At 52.0% G+C, this 16,104-nt stretch overlaps 1 protein-coding gene across 1 annotated transcript in view; it reads left to right on the forward strand.

Annotated features, from left to right (window-relative positions):
• The window catches only part of zmpste24 (zinc metallopeptidase, STE24 homolog), a 44,942-nt gene that overhangs the window by 20,981 nt on the left and 7,857 nt on the right, over positions 1-16,104 (forward strand). Inside the window, exons 4-6 of the mRNA XM_072500900.1 lie at positions 40-156; positions 7,350-7,502; positions 9,895-10,036. Of these exons, the coding sequence (XP_072357001.1) occupies positions 40-156; positions 7,350-7,502; positions 9,895-10,036 (412 nt within the window). The remainder of the gene's footprint in view (positions 1-39; positions 157-7,349; positions 7,503-9,894; positions 10,037-16,104) is intronic.

The following is a 16,104-nucleotide window of genomic DNA, read 5'->3' on the forward strand; positions in this document are numbered from 1 at the left end:
AATAAAAGTTACCATTATATTTTTATTTTCTGTTAACAGATAACTCAATCCTTGGCATTTTTACTTCTTGCAACCTTGTTCAGTGCAGTCACGGGTCTCCCCTGGAGCATCTACAATAACTTTATCATTGAGGAGAAACACGGTTTTAATCAACAGGTGTGTAGTTTCCAAAATTTCTTTGAGCATGAAAAATAATTCTTGGAACAGTCAGCAAATGGTGCATTTGAATTACAGTACAGCAAATTATTAATCATTTGACATATTTCAAATTAAGTATATTGAAGGATGGACGCTCTGTTCTACCGTCCTCTGAATAGACGGCCAAAATATGACTTGTATCAAAAAAAATGTTTTGGTTAAATAGCTACAAATTATAGGTTTTTAATTTTCAATATTCTTTTGGGATTTTGTGTTACTCTTGTAACAGCAGCTGTAAACCAGGATGAGCTTTTACCTGTGAGATATCAAAGACCGGATTTGCATGCTTAACCTTGCCACCGTACTGAAATATCTTGCATGCCGCTAGATTAAAAAACAGCTTCTTCCTCGCTACCCGACTCCTGAACTGCTCTCTTATAGACGGAACTGATCTCTCTACGCACCTTTACAGTTGTAGCACTACATTCCGTATGCTTCATCCGATGTCTAAGTCTTATGTATTTACATTGTGCATTTATCATATGTCCTGTAGGGACATGTATGGAGCGATCTGCCTGGACTGCACACAGAACAATACTTTTCACTGTACCTCGGTACACGTGACAATAATTCTAAATCTAAAATCTAAAAAAAATCTGTGATCTGCGAGCTATTCTGTGTGGAAGACTATACTCTTAGACCAAAGCTTAGTCTATAAACCACCAGTCAAAATGGGTAAATGGTCTAACTTTAGTATAGATTACTCACAATAATTACAAACTTCATTCATGCCAGTAACAAAAAGAACAAGGGTGCCTCTCCTCCACTAACTCTGAGCATGTAACTAACCTGTGAAAAAAATTATTGTTTGCTCCATCATTATCCACAACTATGGAATCCTCTGATAGCTCCATATTGATTCTGTTATTCATGCAACGCTGCCCAAGAATGTAGCTTCAACTATCTCTGAAGAAATCCTCAAACGCAGGATGTTAGCACTCATTTAGATGGTTAGCCATTCGGAGGATTCAAAACAGTGTTTGCTCCCACAAAGAAAGCTGCCAAAGAAACGTGTACGGTGAACAACCTAGGATGATGTCTGTAATTGAATAGAATGGCTTGACTCTTCCCTGGATGACAGATTTGATTTCTTCCAAACACTTTAGTTTCGATCTCATGATCACAGAAACAATTAAATGGATGCTTGGTAACCCATGCTGACAAGCAAACTGCTGCACTTCAGTATTTTGACATGTTATGTAAAGTTGTAATGTATATTCAGAGACGGCTAACCGTGAGGAATTTTAACCCTGTGTTGCTGTGACCAGCAAACTTTAAAAAAAGATAATCCATGAAAGCAACAACTTGCATTTATATAGAGCCTTTAATGTAGTGAACTTCTTCATGGAGTGTCACAGGAGTATTATCAAGTGCAATTTGACGTTGAGCGACATAAGGCGATACTATATTGACCAGGCGACCAAAAACTTGACAAAGAGAAGAGGTAGAGAAGGGGAGAGACTTGGGGAGGAAATTCCAGAGCTTAATGCCAAGGTAGCTGAAAGCTTCATTACACCACAGCATGAATATTGCACACATTGGCCTGTTTTTGCTGGAACTAATGAGGTTAAGGGGTGATCTGATCAAAGTTATCAAGATTTAAAAAATAAATTTCCAATTAAGGGGCAATTTAGCGTGGCCAATCCTTTGGGTTGTGGGAGTGAGACCCACGCAGACATGGGGAGAAGGTGCAAACTCCACATGGATAGTGATCGGGGCTGGGATCGAACTCCGGTTCTCTGCGCCGTGAGGCAGCAGTAAGTTTTCAGAGGGTGATTATTTTAAATACTTGGCCTTGGTTGCCCTTCTAGAAAGCAGAGAAAATTCATAGCACAGAAAGAGGCCACTCAGCCCATCAAGCCAGTTGGTGAAGAGCCTAATCCCACCTTTCAGGGCAGTATAGTGGTTAGCACTGTTGCCTCACAGAGCCAGATACCAGGGTTCAATTCCAACCTTGCGTTATTCCCTGTGTGGAGTTTACACTTTCTCCCTGTGTCTGCGTGGGTTTCCTCCGGATGCTCCGGTTTCTGCCCACAGTCCAAAGATGTGCAGGTTAGGTGGATTGGCCATGATAAATTTCCTCTCCGTGTCCAAAGGTTAGGTGGAGTTACGGGGATAGGGCGGGGGAGAGCCTAGGTAGGTTGCTGTTTTTAGAATAATAATCTTTATTAGTGTCACAAGTAGGCTTGCATTAACACTGCAATGAAGTTACTGTGAAAATCCCCCTGTTCGGATACAGAAAGGGAGAATTCAGAATGTCCAATTCACCTAACAAGCACGCCTTTCGGGACTTTGTGGGAGGCAATCTGAGGAAACCCATGCAGACTGGGCGAACGTGCAGGCTCCGCAGATAGTGACACAAGCTGGGAATCAAACTAGGTCCCTGGCGCTGTGAAGCAACAGTGCTAACCACTGCACTACCGTGCCGCCTAGAGTTTGCACCTACCCTTTCAGAGTGTTGGTGCAAACTCAATGGGCTGAATGGCCTCAATGATTCTTCCTGCACCAGATTCTTCCTGCACCAGATCTGTAGCCTTGCAAGTCACAGCTTTTCACTGCCCTATCAGGCAGTGAGTTCCATGCCCCTGCCATCCTCTGAGTGAAGAAATGCCCCCCCCCTCACCCCCAATCCTTCTATCAATTACCTGAAATCTGTGTCATAGAGGTTTACAGCATGGAAACAGGCTCTTCGGCCCAACTTGTCCACGTCGCCTTGTTTTTACCACTAAGCTAGTCCCAATTGCCCATATCCCTCTGTACCCATCTTACCCATATAACTGTCTAAATGCTTTTTAAAAGACACAATTGTACCCACCTCTACTACTGCCTCTAGCAGCTTGTTCTAGATACTGTATGAAAAGGATTGCCCCTATGAAATGAAATGAAAATCGCTTATTGTCACAAATAGGCTTCAAATGAAGTTACTGTGAAAAGCCCCTAGTCGCCACATTCTGGCGCCTGTTCGGGGAGGCTGTTACGGGAATTGAACCGTGCTGCTGGCCTGCCTTGGTCTGCTTTCAAAGCCAGCGATTTAGCCCTGTGCTAAACAGCCCCTAGTTTAATTCTTCAACCTTGTAATAGGAAGGTGAGATGGGGATGAAAACCTGAGAGAAGGCACTGGGAGATTTTCCACTTTTACAAGATGTTGACTATCTATCTTATCCATGCCCCTCATTGTTTTATTTTAAAAAAAAACTTTTATTCTCCTAATTTTCCACATTTTCATCAAATGCACAACAAAAGATAACCAACAATAACAAATATAATATCAATCCCCAAACCAGCATCCCCCTCAACATACAAGCCCATACATTCCAAATACAACAAAACAAAAAGACCCAAAGAGAATCAATGGTCATCCTACAAACAAAGTGCTCAAACCCCGCCCCCCCCGCCCAATAAACCACCCCTAATGTTCGATGGCATCCAATTCTTGAAAGTGGAAGATAAACAATGCCCATGAATTGTAGAACTCTTCCATCCTCCCACTCAGCTCAAACATCACCTTCTCGAGTGTCAAAAATTCCAACAGATCTGCCTGCCATGCCGAGGCACAGGGCGGAGAAGCTGACCTCTAGCCCAGCAGGACCCGTCTCCGGGCAATTAGCAAGGCGAAGGCTAAAACATCTGACGCCGCACCTTCCTTGAGCCTCGGCTCGTCCGACACCCTGAATATGGCTTCTGGAGGCCCTGGTTCAAAACTCTCATATACCACCCCCGAGATGACCTTAAAAACCTCCCTCCAATACCCTTCCAACTTCAGGAGGACCAAAACATGTGAATGTGGTTTGCGGGGCTCCTCCCACGTCACTTGCATACATCATCCACTCCCTCAAAGAGTCGGCTCATCCTTGCCCTTGTGAACGACATTCAACTGTATCAGCCCCAACCTCCGCACGAGATTGAGGCATTTACACTCCGGAGCACCTCAAGCCTTGCAAAATGACCTCTCTGGAACAGATCTTTTAATGCCCTGACTCCCCTCTCCTCCCATCTCTGAAACCTCCCATCCAACTTCCCTGGCTCAAACCAATGGTTCCACCTAATCGGCATCTCTGACTCTCTTCCATTCTAACCTACTGGGACTCCTCTCGCTCTCGCAACTCCTCACCTTTTTGGCATTTGCTGCCCAATAATAGTACGATAAATCTGGGAGGCCCAAACCCCCTGCCTGCCGTCCTCGCTGCAAAACTACCTGGCTGCCTTTCTGTCTTCCCCCACCCCAAATAAACAAGGTGATCAACTTATCCACCTCCCAGGGTGGCGCAGTGGTTAGCACTTCTACCTCACTGTGCCGAGGTCCAAGGTTCGATCCCGGCCCTGGGCCACTGTCCGTGTGGAGTTTGCACATTCTCCCCATGTCTGCGTGAGTTTCGCCCCCACAACCCAAAGTTATGCAGGGTAGGTGGATTGGCCATGCTAAATTGCCCCTTAATTGGAAAAATGAATTGGGTACTTTAAATGTATAAAAATCAAACATATCAACCTCCTTGAAAAATGCCTTCACCAAAATGATCAGCAGGCAGTGAAATTCAAGCAATAAAACGTGACAGCATATTCATTTTAATTGCCTGCACCTGACCTGCCAGTGACAAAAGGAGACTCTCACCAATCTAGTAAGATAAAACCTACGGAGCCCCCCCCCCCGCCCAGTCCTGCGCCACATGCATCCCCAGATATCTAAAGTGGGTTACCGCCCTGTGGAACAGCAGTCCCGTCCCCCCACCCCTGGCCAGGACACCACAAAGTATTCACTATTTTCCAGGTTTAATTTGTACCCCGAAAAGAACCCACACCTTTGGAGAAGCTCCAATATATCCCCCCATTGATGCATTCGGCTCTGACACATACAGTAATAAATCATCCATGTACAGAAACACCCTATGTTCCACACCTCTGAGCTCCTCAGCGCGATGACCAAAGGCGCAATCATTAGCGCAAATAACAGAGGGGACATAGGACACCCCTGTCTAGCCCCCCGGTGCAGAGCAAAATACCCCAAACTCGTATTATTTGTGCAGACGCTTGCCCTCGGTTCCTTATGTAATAACCGTCCCCACACAACAAACCTCGGCCTGATCCCAAACCTCTCTAGCACTGCAATCAATACCCACTCTAACCGATCAAATGACTTGTCTGCGTCCAGCACGACCACCACCTCTGTCTCCCTTCCCTCAGCTGGCGTAATAACTACATTTAACACCCTCCTAATATTCGAGAATAACTGCCTCCCATTCACGAACCCCATCTGGTCCTCCCTTGTCACCTTCGGGAGGCACCCCTCCAACCTAGCCGCCAGAAACTTCGCCAGTATCTTTGCATCCATGTTCAGTAGCGATATAGGCCTGTCTGACCCGCACTCTGTCGGGTCCTTATCCTTCTTCAGCCGCAAGGAAATTGAGGCCTGCCCCAAAGTCTGTGGCAGCACCCCCTTCCCTTTCACCTCCTCAAACATCCCCATCATCAGCGTCGCCAACTCATCCTTAAATTTCTTATTCTACCCCACTGGGAACCCATCTGGTCTTGCCACCTTCCCCGGCTGCACCTCCCAATTTCCTCCTTTATTTCATGTTTCCCTACCAACCCCTCCAATGTTGTCCTATCTCCCTCCCCCAACCTTGGGTACTCAAGACTGTCCAGGAATTCCCGCATCCCTCAGTCCTCCCCCGGTGGCTCCGACCGATACAAATTTTCATAGAGCTCCTCAAAAACACTGATCTGTTCCGGGGCTTAACCCTCACATGGACAATTTCCATCGCCTCCCTCCGAAGTTGTCCTGCCAACATGCCTTCACCCCGTACTCAAACTGCTCCTCTCGCCCGCCTCAATTGGCGCACCACCTTCCCTGTGGACAACCAATTAAAACTAGCCTGTAGCTTCCTCCTCCTATCTGAAAGTGCTGGGTCTGCAACTCCTGTCCACCTCCCAACATCTATCAACCTTTGCCGTTCCACCCTCTCTTTATCCACCTTGGCCTTAAACGATATCACCTCCCCCTCACCACCACCTTCAGAGCCTCACCACTACCGTCAGAGCCTCCCTGTGATACTTAGCCCTTCAAAAAACTCAATCAAATTTGTGTCATGATTCATAGTGAGAGGATTTGAGTATAGGAATAGAGATGTTTTACTCCAATGTATAGGGCATTAGTGAGGCCACACCTGGAGTATTGTGCACAGTTTTGGTGCCCTTATCTGAGGAAGGATGTTCTTGTGCTGGAGGGAGTGCAGTGAAGGTTTACCAGGCTGATTCCTAGGATGACGGGACTGTCAGATGAGGAGAGACTTAATCGGTTAGGATTATATTCATTGGAGTTTAGAAGAATGAGAGGGGATCTCACCGAAACTTGCAAAACTCCAACAGGGTAGATTCAGAAAGAATGTTCATGATGGTGGGGGAATCCAGAACTAGGGGTCATAGTTTGAGGAGAAGGCGTAACCTTTTAGGACTGAGGCGAGGAGAAATGTCTTCATCCAGAGAGAGGTGAATCTGGAATTCACGACCACAGAAAGTAGTCAAGGCCAAAACATTGTGTAATTTCAAGAGGGATTAGATTAACTCTGGGGCTAAAGGGATCAAGGGATATGGGGGAAGAAGGCAGGATCAGGGTATTGAACGTGATGATCAGCCATGATCATAATGATTGGCGGAGCAGGCTCGAAGGGCCGAATGGCCTCCTCCTATTTTCTGTGTTTCTATGAGAGAGAGGACTGTCTTACCTGAGTATTTGGAGACACTAAAACAAGAAACAAAAATGCAGAATAAGGAGATAAATAGGGATGGTTGGGATTGGGGTGGTTGTGATTTGATCTGTGAGGCTGCCCCCTTACTCGTTATATCCGAAGAATCGGAATTCTCTCCCCGACTTTCCAAAACAAAAGCTCCAGGGTTTTTCAGCAAATCGGATTATATTGAATTCTGAAACCCACGTGGCTCTCTTTGATCTGAAAGGAGTTGAGGACTGGGAGAGCATTACTGCAGCCATATACGTTTCTTACCTTTTCCCTTAAACTTTGCATGCTGAGAAATATTCTTAAATGGGATAGGCAATAATTTGCCCAGTTGTGTGACAGTGAAACATATGTTTTAATAGACATTCTGTACCATTGTGATGTTGTTGGCTTGTAACAACTTGTCTTTGATTTCTGCAGACTTTAGGATTCTTTTTTAAAGATGCCTTGAAGAAATTTGCGGTAACTCAGTGTATTTTACTCCCCGTGACCTCGCTCCTTTTGTACATCATTAAAATTGGTGGGGATTATTTCTTCATATATGCTTGGCTTTTCACACTAATTGTTTCTCTGGTGAGTACGCAGTAATACAGTACTGCCTTTATTTTCAATTCTGCTTTTTATCACCTCCTTCTGATCCAACGTTCAGGCCCCACCGCCCCGCTGACTGCTTAACTTTTCTCTAAGAAATCGATGAACGGCTGCCACCTAGCACAGTGGGTAGCACTATTGCTTCACAGCTCCAAGGTCCCAGGTTCGATTCCCAGCTTGGGTCACTGTCTGCACGTTCTTCCTGTGTCTGCGTGGGTTTACTCCGGGTGCTCCGGTTTCCTCCCACAAGTCCTGAAAGACGTGCTGTTAGGTAATTTGGACATTCTGAATTCTCCCTCCGTGTACCCGAACAGGCACCGGAATGTGGCGACTAGGGGCTTTTACACAGTAACTTCATTGCAGTATTCATGTAAACCTACTTGTGACGATAAAAATTATTAATTAACTAAACCTCAGGGCAAACCCCTGCAGTGATCCCATCCAGGCAAATTTAATTTTCTCGAGTCTGAGAAAGCTGCCATGTCACTAATTCCTAACCCTGACTTTGGGAGTTCCGAGTCCCTCCATCCTAGTAGGATCCGTCTCCGGGCCACCAGGGAGGCAAAGGCCTGGTCATTGGCCTCTATGACCCCCTGGGTTCCCGGATCTTCTGACACACCAAAGATCACCACCTCTGGACTCGGTACCACCCTCATTTTTAATACCTCTGACATGACGTCAGCAAACCCCTGCCCGAAATCCCTCAGGCTCGGACATGCCCAAAACATATGGACATGGTTCGCAGGACCCCCCACACAGAAAAACTTTCCCTTAAACTTTGATCTTGCAATTGCCAGCCATCTTCATCCAAGTGATCATTATGCATTGGTGAAATTGGCAACAAGTATTGCAACATATCATAGCATGGAAGTCATCAGCTTGTAGACTTAGTGGCGACTAGGGGATTTTCACAGTAACTTCATTGAAGCTTACTTGTGACAATAAGCTATTATTATTATTATGAGACTCTGAAACAAAAACAGAAAATTCTGGACAATCTCAGCAGGTCTGACCGCATCTGTGGAGAGAGAACGTTTTGAGTCTGGCTGATTTTGTCAAAGCCTTGTGGCCTTGTCTCTTTGTGATCTGGTTAATATTTATCCTTCAACCAGTTTAATCAAAAGCGGTTATTTGATCATTTATCTCAACAACAACAACTTGTAGTCACATAGTAGCGCCTTTAAGGTAATGAAACATACTCTCCCATTGGTTTAGTGAATGTATTGGATGAGCACTGAGGACAGGAATGTCTGTTATCCAATCCCCACTATGATGGTGATCGTCGGGACAGTACAATGACTGAGTGTGCAAAAGAGAGGCCAGCAAAATTTGTGTTCCTGATCAGTAACTAGGGACTTCTGTTGTTGATGGTGTGTGTTCATGTTGAATTGGACAGTGTCAAAAAAGAGCCATGAAATGGCAAGGGCGGTTTGTCAAGCGCTCCATCATAAAACAAGATCTGCAAGCTGATGACTTTCATGCTGTGGTGGGCTGCAATACTTGTTGCCAATTTCACCAATGCCTAATGGTAACTTGGATGAAGATGGCTGGTAATTGCAGGATCAAACCTTTTTGCGTTATCACCTTGTGGAGGGGACAGAAACGAAGGACTTGCATTCGTAGCTAACCTTATCATTTCCTCAAGACATTCTACATTTAAATGAGTTTTGAAATGTGCTTTCTGTTATGTGGATAAATGTAGCAAGTGAGACACAGCCAGGTCTCAAACTGCAAATGGATCTATTTAATTAATATGAAAAGAAGAAAATGTAGTGTGAAAAAAATGTAGTAATAGATTTAATATATCCCATAATAATTTTAATTTTTAAATACATGCACAAAAATAGCTTTGCTATCCCTTTTGATAATTTTTCATTTTTAGTGTTTTGGCCAAGTTCCAGTTTCAGACCAGATTGAACACTAGCCAAATTTTCATGAATAGTACAACATTTTTCATACTGCTTTAAATCTTTTGAGCAGCCATTATCACTTTGGTGATTCCATGAAGTCTTCGGATGGTCAGAGTTTTCCTACAAATGTCGCACTGATGTTGAACTATAATTAGAATTTATCCATTAATTAGAATTTATCCACTGCGGATGTTGAAACTGAAGCTAAAATCAGAGAAGATATCTTCCTTCTCTTGCAGTATTGCTGGTTTAAATATATTGTTACATCCTGCTGTCATTGGCACAGATGTACTGATAATCCACAGTTTCCTCTTTCTGCAATGTATTCCCAAATATATGGAAGGTTTATTTAAGAATATTATTGACTATAAATGTTTTTGTTGAGACCAAACCATTATTAAATGGCAGGATGTGAAAGGTTTGATATCATTCTAACTTTTTCCTCCCTTCTCCATCATTTTTAGGTGTTGGTGACTATCTATGCTGATTATATTGCACCATTGTTTGATAAATTCACTCCACTTCCTGATGGGGAATTGAGGGAGAATATTGAAGGAATGGCCAGGAGTATCAGTTTTCCACTAACCAAAGTTTATGTAGTAGAGGGTAAGGCACTGCGCTAAATGAGCCAATGCATCTTTTCTGGAGCATTTCGATCGCTGAAACTTGAAAGCACAATTGTTTCATGGCTACATTGAAAGTAGCCTGTTTAAAGTGAATATACTGCAGCTTGGTGAAACCCTCCTTGTTAACTGATGCGGATTAACGATGCTCAGCTCTTCTCCAGTGTACACCAATAAATAAACCTGAAAATGTGTTCATGTCCGGGTGAACTTCTACAAAAGTGAAATAATTTGGATGCTGAAAATGTCAAATAAAAACAAAAAGTGCTCACAACTTGCAGCAGGTCAGGCAGTATTTGTGGAGAGAGAAAAGTGAGAGTTGTATGAGGTGGACCACCTTTCAGCAGGCTCTCTGGAAAGGTCACCATTATCAACCTGAAATGTTAATGCCGTTATTCTCTCTGTTGTGAATCGATTCTGAGTCGCAAGATACTGGGTTCAAATTCCTCTGCAGGGCTTGAGTGCAAAATTGAAGGCTGATATTCTAGTGTCATATTGAGGGAGTACTGCATTGCTGGAGTTGCATTCTTTCAGATGACACATTAAACCCAAAGTTCCATCTGCCGGCTGGGTAGATGAAAATAACCCATGGCACTATTTTGAGGGAGAGCAGGGGAGTGATCCTCGGTGTGCTGGCCAATATTTATTCTTCATCAATCAATGTCACATCAAATTTTTATCTCTCTGCTCTTTGGAAATTTGATGTGTGCATATTGGCTCCTATGTTTGCCACATTGCAACAGTTCCACATTTTAGAAGTACTTCATTGGCTGTAAAGCAATTTGAGATTTCATGAAAAGCACAGTATAAATGCAACTCTCTTGTTTCTCTGCACAGATACTGCCTAACCTGCTCAGTGTTGCCAATGCTTTGTTATTTCAAATTTAAAACTGCCTGAGGTTTCTTGAAGAATTCTAGTTGTGTGGCTCTACAACCCTTGTGGTCTCCTTTTTATTATCTAGCCTCCTACCTGCCCATGTAACTAGAGGCTTTCAGTGGCCTCCATGAATAAAGCCTCTTGTTGGCAGTGTTTGTTCAGCAGCATTTCTGTTCACTACGGACCCAACCAACATTACAGTTTCAATATTTCCTGGCTCCTGAATCAGTGAGATTCTTGAATCTTGGTTTCGACATATCTCCATCTCTTGAAGGCAAGGGAGGGCTGATGACATGGTGGCAGCAACTGCTGATATCATCCCTTTCAGTGGGACACCCACCTTGTGGTGGCAAACATTTATAATGGCTTGATTCATGCTGGACAAAGGTGTTTGTATGTGTGGTTGTTGGTTAGTTCCAACTGTGTTTCTTTGCTTGGAGAGGGCTACAGCATGAAAAATAGAAGAAAGACATAAGCATGTGGTTATTGCTCAGCAACTGGAGCCTTGTAAGGTAGAGAAGCTTTTATGTTTTAGTTTAAGCTTTAGTTTAGCTAATTTGATTTCAGTTGGAGATACGTAGTGAGAGAGAAGGCAGCTTTTACAGCTCTGCTGGAAGAAGTTAGTTTTAGAAGGCTAAAGAGGGAACATCTCCCTCAGTCTTGCTGAAAGAAAAAGCCATACTATGGAGTAATGGTGAAGAAAACAGATGCTGGAAATAAGCCCAGCTAGTTAAGAAAACTGGAGAAATGAAGAGAAGTGTCCAAGGAATCTGGACTTAAGTGGACAGTGGCCGCCATTGTGCAGAGGAATTCATGAAAGAGTAAATAAAGTGTTTTGATTTAGAGACAATTGCAGTAACTAGATTTAAAATGAGTTAGCAGACTTCAGAGGCAGGTGAAGGGTGGCACAGTGGTTAGCACTGCTGTCTCACAGCTCCAGGGTCCCGGGTTCAATTCCGGCCTCGGTGACTGTGTGGAGTTTGCACTTTCTCCCCGTGTCTGCATGGGTTTCCTCCCGGGTGCTCCGGTTTCCTCCCACGGTCCAAAGATCTGCGGGTTAGGGAGATTGGCCAGGCTAAATAGCCCAAAATATTAGGTGGGGTTACTGCGTTATGGGGATTAGATGGACGTGTGGGCTTAAGTACGGTGCTTTTTCCGAGGGCCGGTGCAGACCCGATGGGCCGAATAGCCTCTTTCTGCATTGTAAATTCTATGATCTATGATTCTATGATCTATGAAACATCCAATGTTCTTTTATGGGTTAAATAAAATGTGGAGGAACAGAGTCAAAGGACCACCAATTAGTTTTAACAACAAAAAAACATTTATGATACAACACAACTTTGCTCCCCCCCTTAGCTTAACATTACATAGGATTTAGGTTTAACATGAATTACTTAATTTATAATGATCTCATCAACACACAGTCCCTCTTAAGCACACCAGATGACTGTGGGCAAAAACAATTTTCACTCTGAACACAAAGTGAATGTTTGAGGATGTCTCCTCAGGTCTCTCCTCCCCCTCCCCCCCCCTCTCCCCCTCCCCTCCCTCCTCCTCCCCCTCCCTCCCCCCCTCCCTCCCCCCCCTCCCTCCCCCCCTCCCTCCCCCCCCTCCTCCCCCCTCCCTCCCCCCCCTCCCTCCCCCCCCTCCCTCCCCCCCCTCCCTCCCCCCCTCCCTCCCCCCTCCCTCCCCCCCCTCCTCCCCCCCTCCCTCCCCCCCCTCCCTCCCCCCCTCCCTCCCCCCTCCCCTCCCCCCTCCCCCCCCTCCCCCCCTCCCTCCCCCCTCCCCCTCCCCCCCCCTCCCCCTCCCCCCTCCCCTCCCCCCCTCCCCCCTCCCCCCTCCCTCCCCCCCCCTCCCCTCCCCCCCCCTCCTCCCCCCCTCCCCTCCCCCCTCCTCCCTCCCCCCTCCCCCCTCCTCCCTCCCCCCCTCCCCCCCCTCCTCCCTCCCCCCCCTCCCCTCCTCCCTCCCCCCCTCCTCCTCCTCCTCCTCCTCCCCCCTCCTCCTCCTCCTCCTCCCCCCCTCCTCCCTCCTCCTCCCTCCCCCTCCTCCTCCCCCCCCCTCCTCCCCTCCTCCCCCCCCCCCCTCTCCTCCCCCCCCCTCCTCCCTCCCCCCCCCTCCTCCTCCCCCCCTCCTCCCCCCCCTCCTCCTCCCCTCCTCCTCCTCCCCCTCCTCCTCCTCCTCCTCCTCCCCCCCCTCCTCCTCCTCCTCCTCCTCCCTCCTCCTCCTCCTCCTCCTCCTCCCCCTCCTCCCCCCCTCCTCCTCCTCCCCCCCTCCTCCCCCCTCCTCCTCCACCCCTCCTCCCCCCCCCTCCTCCTCCCCCTCCTCCTCCTCCCCCCCCTCCTCCCCCCCTCCTCCTCCCCCCCTCCTCCTCCCCCCCCCTCCTCCCCCCCCTCCTCCTCCTCCCCCCTCCTCCTCCCCCCCCTCCTCCTCCCCCCCTCCTCCTCGTCCCCCCCTCCTCCTCGTCCCCCCTCCTCCTCCTCCCCCCCTCCTCCTCCTCCCCCCCTCCTCCTCCTCCCCCCCTCCTCCTCCCCCCCTCCTCCTCCCCCCCCTCCTCCCTCCTCCCCCCCTCCTCCTCCTCCTCCCCCCCCTCCTCCTCCTCCTCCCCCCCTCCTCCTCCTCCCCCCCCCTCCTCCTCCTCCCCCCCCTCCTCCTCCTCCCCCCCCTCCTCCTCCCCCCCCTCCTCCTCCTCCTCCCCCCTCCTCCTCCCCCCCTCCTCCTCCTCCCCCCCTCCTCCCCCCTCCTCCTCCCCCCCTCCTCCTCCTCCTCCTCCTCCCCCCCCCCTCCTCCTCCTCCTCCCCCCCCTCCTCCTCCTCCTCCCCCCCCCTCCTCCTCCTCCCCCCTCCTCCTCCTCCCCCCCTCCCTCCTCCCTCCCCCCTCCTCCCCCCCCCTCCTCCTCCTCCCCCCCTCCCTCCTCCTCCCCCCTCCTCCTCCTCCCCCCCTCCTCCCTCCCCCCCCCCCTCCTCCCTCCCCCCCCCCTCTCCTCTCCCCCCCCTCCCTCCCCCCCTCCTCCCTCCCCCCCTCCCTCCCCCCCCTCCTCCCTCCCTCCCCCCCCTCCCTCCCCCCCCCTCCCTCCCCCCCCTCCCTCCCCCCTCCTCCCTCCCCCCCCTCCTCCCTCCCCCCCCCCCTCCTCCCTCCCCCCCCCTCCTCCCTCCCCCCCCTCCTCTCCCCTCCCCCCCTCCTCCCTCCCCCCCTCCTCCCTCCCCCCCCTCCTCCCTCCCCCCCTCCTCCCTCCCCCCCCCCTCCTCCCTCCCCCCTCCTCCCTCCCCCCCCTCCTCCCTCCCCCCCCCCTCCTCCCTCCCCCCCTCCTCCCTCCCCCCCCCTCCCCCCCCTCCTCCCCCCCCCCCCCCCCCCTCCCCTCCCCCCCCTCCCCCCCCTCCTCCCTCCCCCCCCCCTCCCTCCCCCCCCTCCTCCCTCCCCCCCTCCTCCCTCCCCCCCCCCTCCTCCCTCCCCCCCCTCCTCCCTCCCCCCCTCCTCCCCTCCCCCCCCTCCCTCCCCCCCCCTCCCTCCCCCCCTCCTCCCTCCCCCCCCCCTCCTCCTCCCCCCACCCCCCTCCTCCCTCCCCCCCCTCCTCCTCCCCCCCTCCGCCTCCCCCCCTCCGCCTCCCCCCCCCCTCCGCCCTCCCCCCCCCCTCCTCCCCCCCCCCTCCTCCCCCCCCCCCTCCTCCTCCCCCCCCCTCCTCCTCCCCCTCCTCCTCCCCCCTCCTCCTCCCCCCCCTCCTCCTCCCCCTCCTCCTCCCCCCCCTCCTCCCCCCCCCTCCTCCTCCCCCTCCTCCTCTCCCCCCCTCCTCCTCCCCCTCCTCCTCCTCCCCCCCCTCCTCCTCCCCCCCCTCCTCCTCCCCCCCTCCTCCTCCCCCCCCTCCTCCTCCCCCCCCCTCCTCCTCCCCCCCCCCTCCTCCTCCCCCCCCTCCTCCCTCCCCCCCTCCTCCTCCCCCCCCTCCTCCTCCCCCCCTCCTCCCCCCCCCCCCCTCCTCCTTCCCCCCCCACCTCCTCCCCCCTCCCCCCCCCTCCTCCTCCCCCCCCCCCTCCTCCTTCCCCCCCCCTCCTCCTTCCCCCCCCCCTCCTCCTCCCCCCCCCTCCTCCTTCCCCCCCCCCTCCTCCTTCCCCCCCCTCCTCCTCCTCCCCCCCTCCTCCTCCTCCCCCCTCCTCCCTCCTCCTCCCCCCTCCTCCTCCTCCCCCCCCTCCTCCTCCCCCCCCTCCTCCTCCCCCCCCCTCCTCCTCCCCCCCCTCCTCCTCCCCCCCTCCTCCTCCCTCCCCTCCTCCCCCCCTCCCCTCCTCCCCCCCTCCTCCTCCCCCCCTCCTCCTCCCCCCCTCCTCCTCCTCCCCCCTCCTCCTCCTCCCCCCTCCTCCTCCCCCTCCTCCTCCTCCCCCCTCCTCCTCCTCCCCCCTCCTCCTCCTCCTCCCCCCTCCTCCTCCTCCTCCCCCTCCTCCTCCTCCCCCCCTCCTCCTCCCCCCCTCCTCCTCCCCCCTCCTCCTCCCCCCCCTCCTCCTCCCCCCCTCCTCCCCCTCCCTCCCTCCTCCCCCCCTCCTCCCTCCCCCCCCCTCCTCCCTCCCCCCCCCTCCTCCCCTCCCCCCCCCTCCTCCTCCCCCCCCTCCTCCTCCCCCTCCTCCTCCCCCCTCCTCCCCCCCCCTCCTCCCCCCCCCTCCTCCTCCCCCCCCTCCTCCTCCCCCCCTCCTCCCTCCCCCCCCTCCTCCTCCCCCCTCCTCCTCCTCCCCCCCTCCTCCTCCCCCCCTCCTCCTCCTCCCCCTCTCCTCCTCCCCCCCCCTCCTCCTCCTCCCCCCTCCTCTCCTCCCCCCCCTCCTCCTCACCCCCCTCCTCCTCCCCCCCTCCTCCTCCTCCCCCCTCCTCCTCCCCCCCCTCCTCCCCCCTCCTCCTCCCCCCCCCTCCTCCCCCCCCTCCTCCTCCTCCCCCCTCCTCCTCCTCCCCCCCCTCCTCCTCCCCCCCCCTCCTCCTCTCCTCCCCCTCCTCCTCCCCCCCTCCTCCTCCTCCCCCCCTCCTCCTCCTCCCCCCCTCCTCCTCCTCCCCCCCTCCTCCTCCTCCCCCCCTCCTCCTCCTCCCCCCCTCCTCCTCCTCCCCCCCTCCTCCTCCTCTCCCCCCCTCCTCCTCCTCCCCCCCTCCTCCTCCTCCCCCCTCCTCCTCCTCCTCCCCCCCTCCTCCTCCTCCCCCCCCTCCTC

The sequence above is a fragment of the Scyliorhinus torazame genome, chromosome 1 (assembly GCF_047496885.1).
Source record: "Scyliorhinus torazame isolate Kashiwa2021f chromosome 1, sScyTor2.1, whole genome shotgun sequence".
Lineage (NCBI taxonomy): Eukaryota > Metazoa > Chordata > Chondrichthyes > Carcharhiniformes > Scyliorhinidae > Scyliorhinus > Scyliorhinus torazame.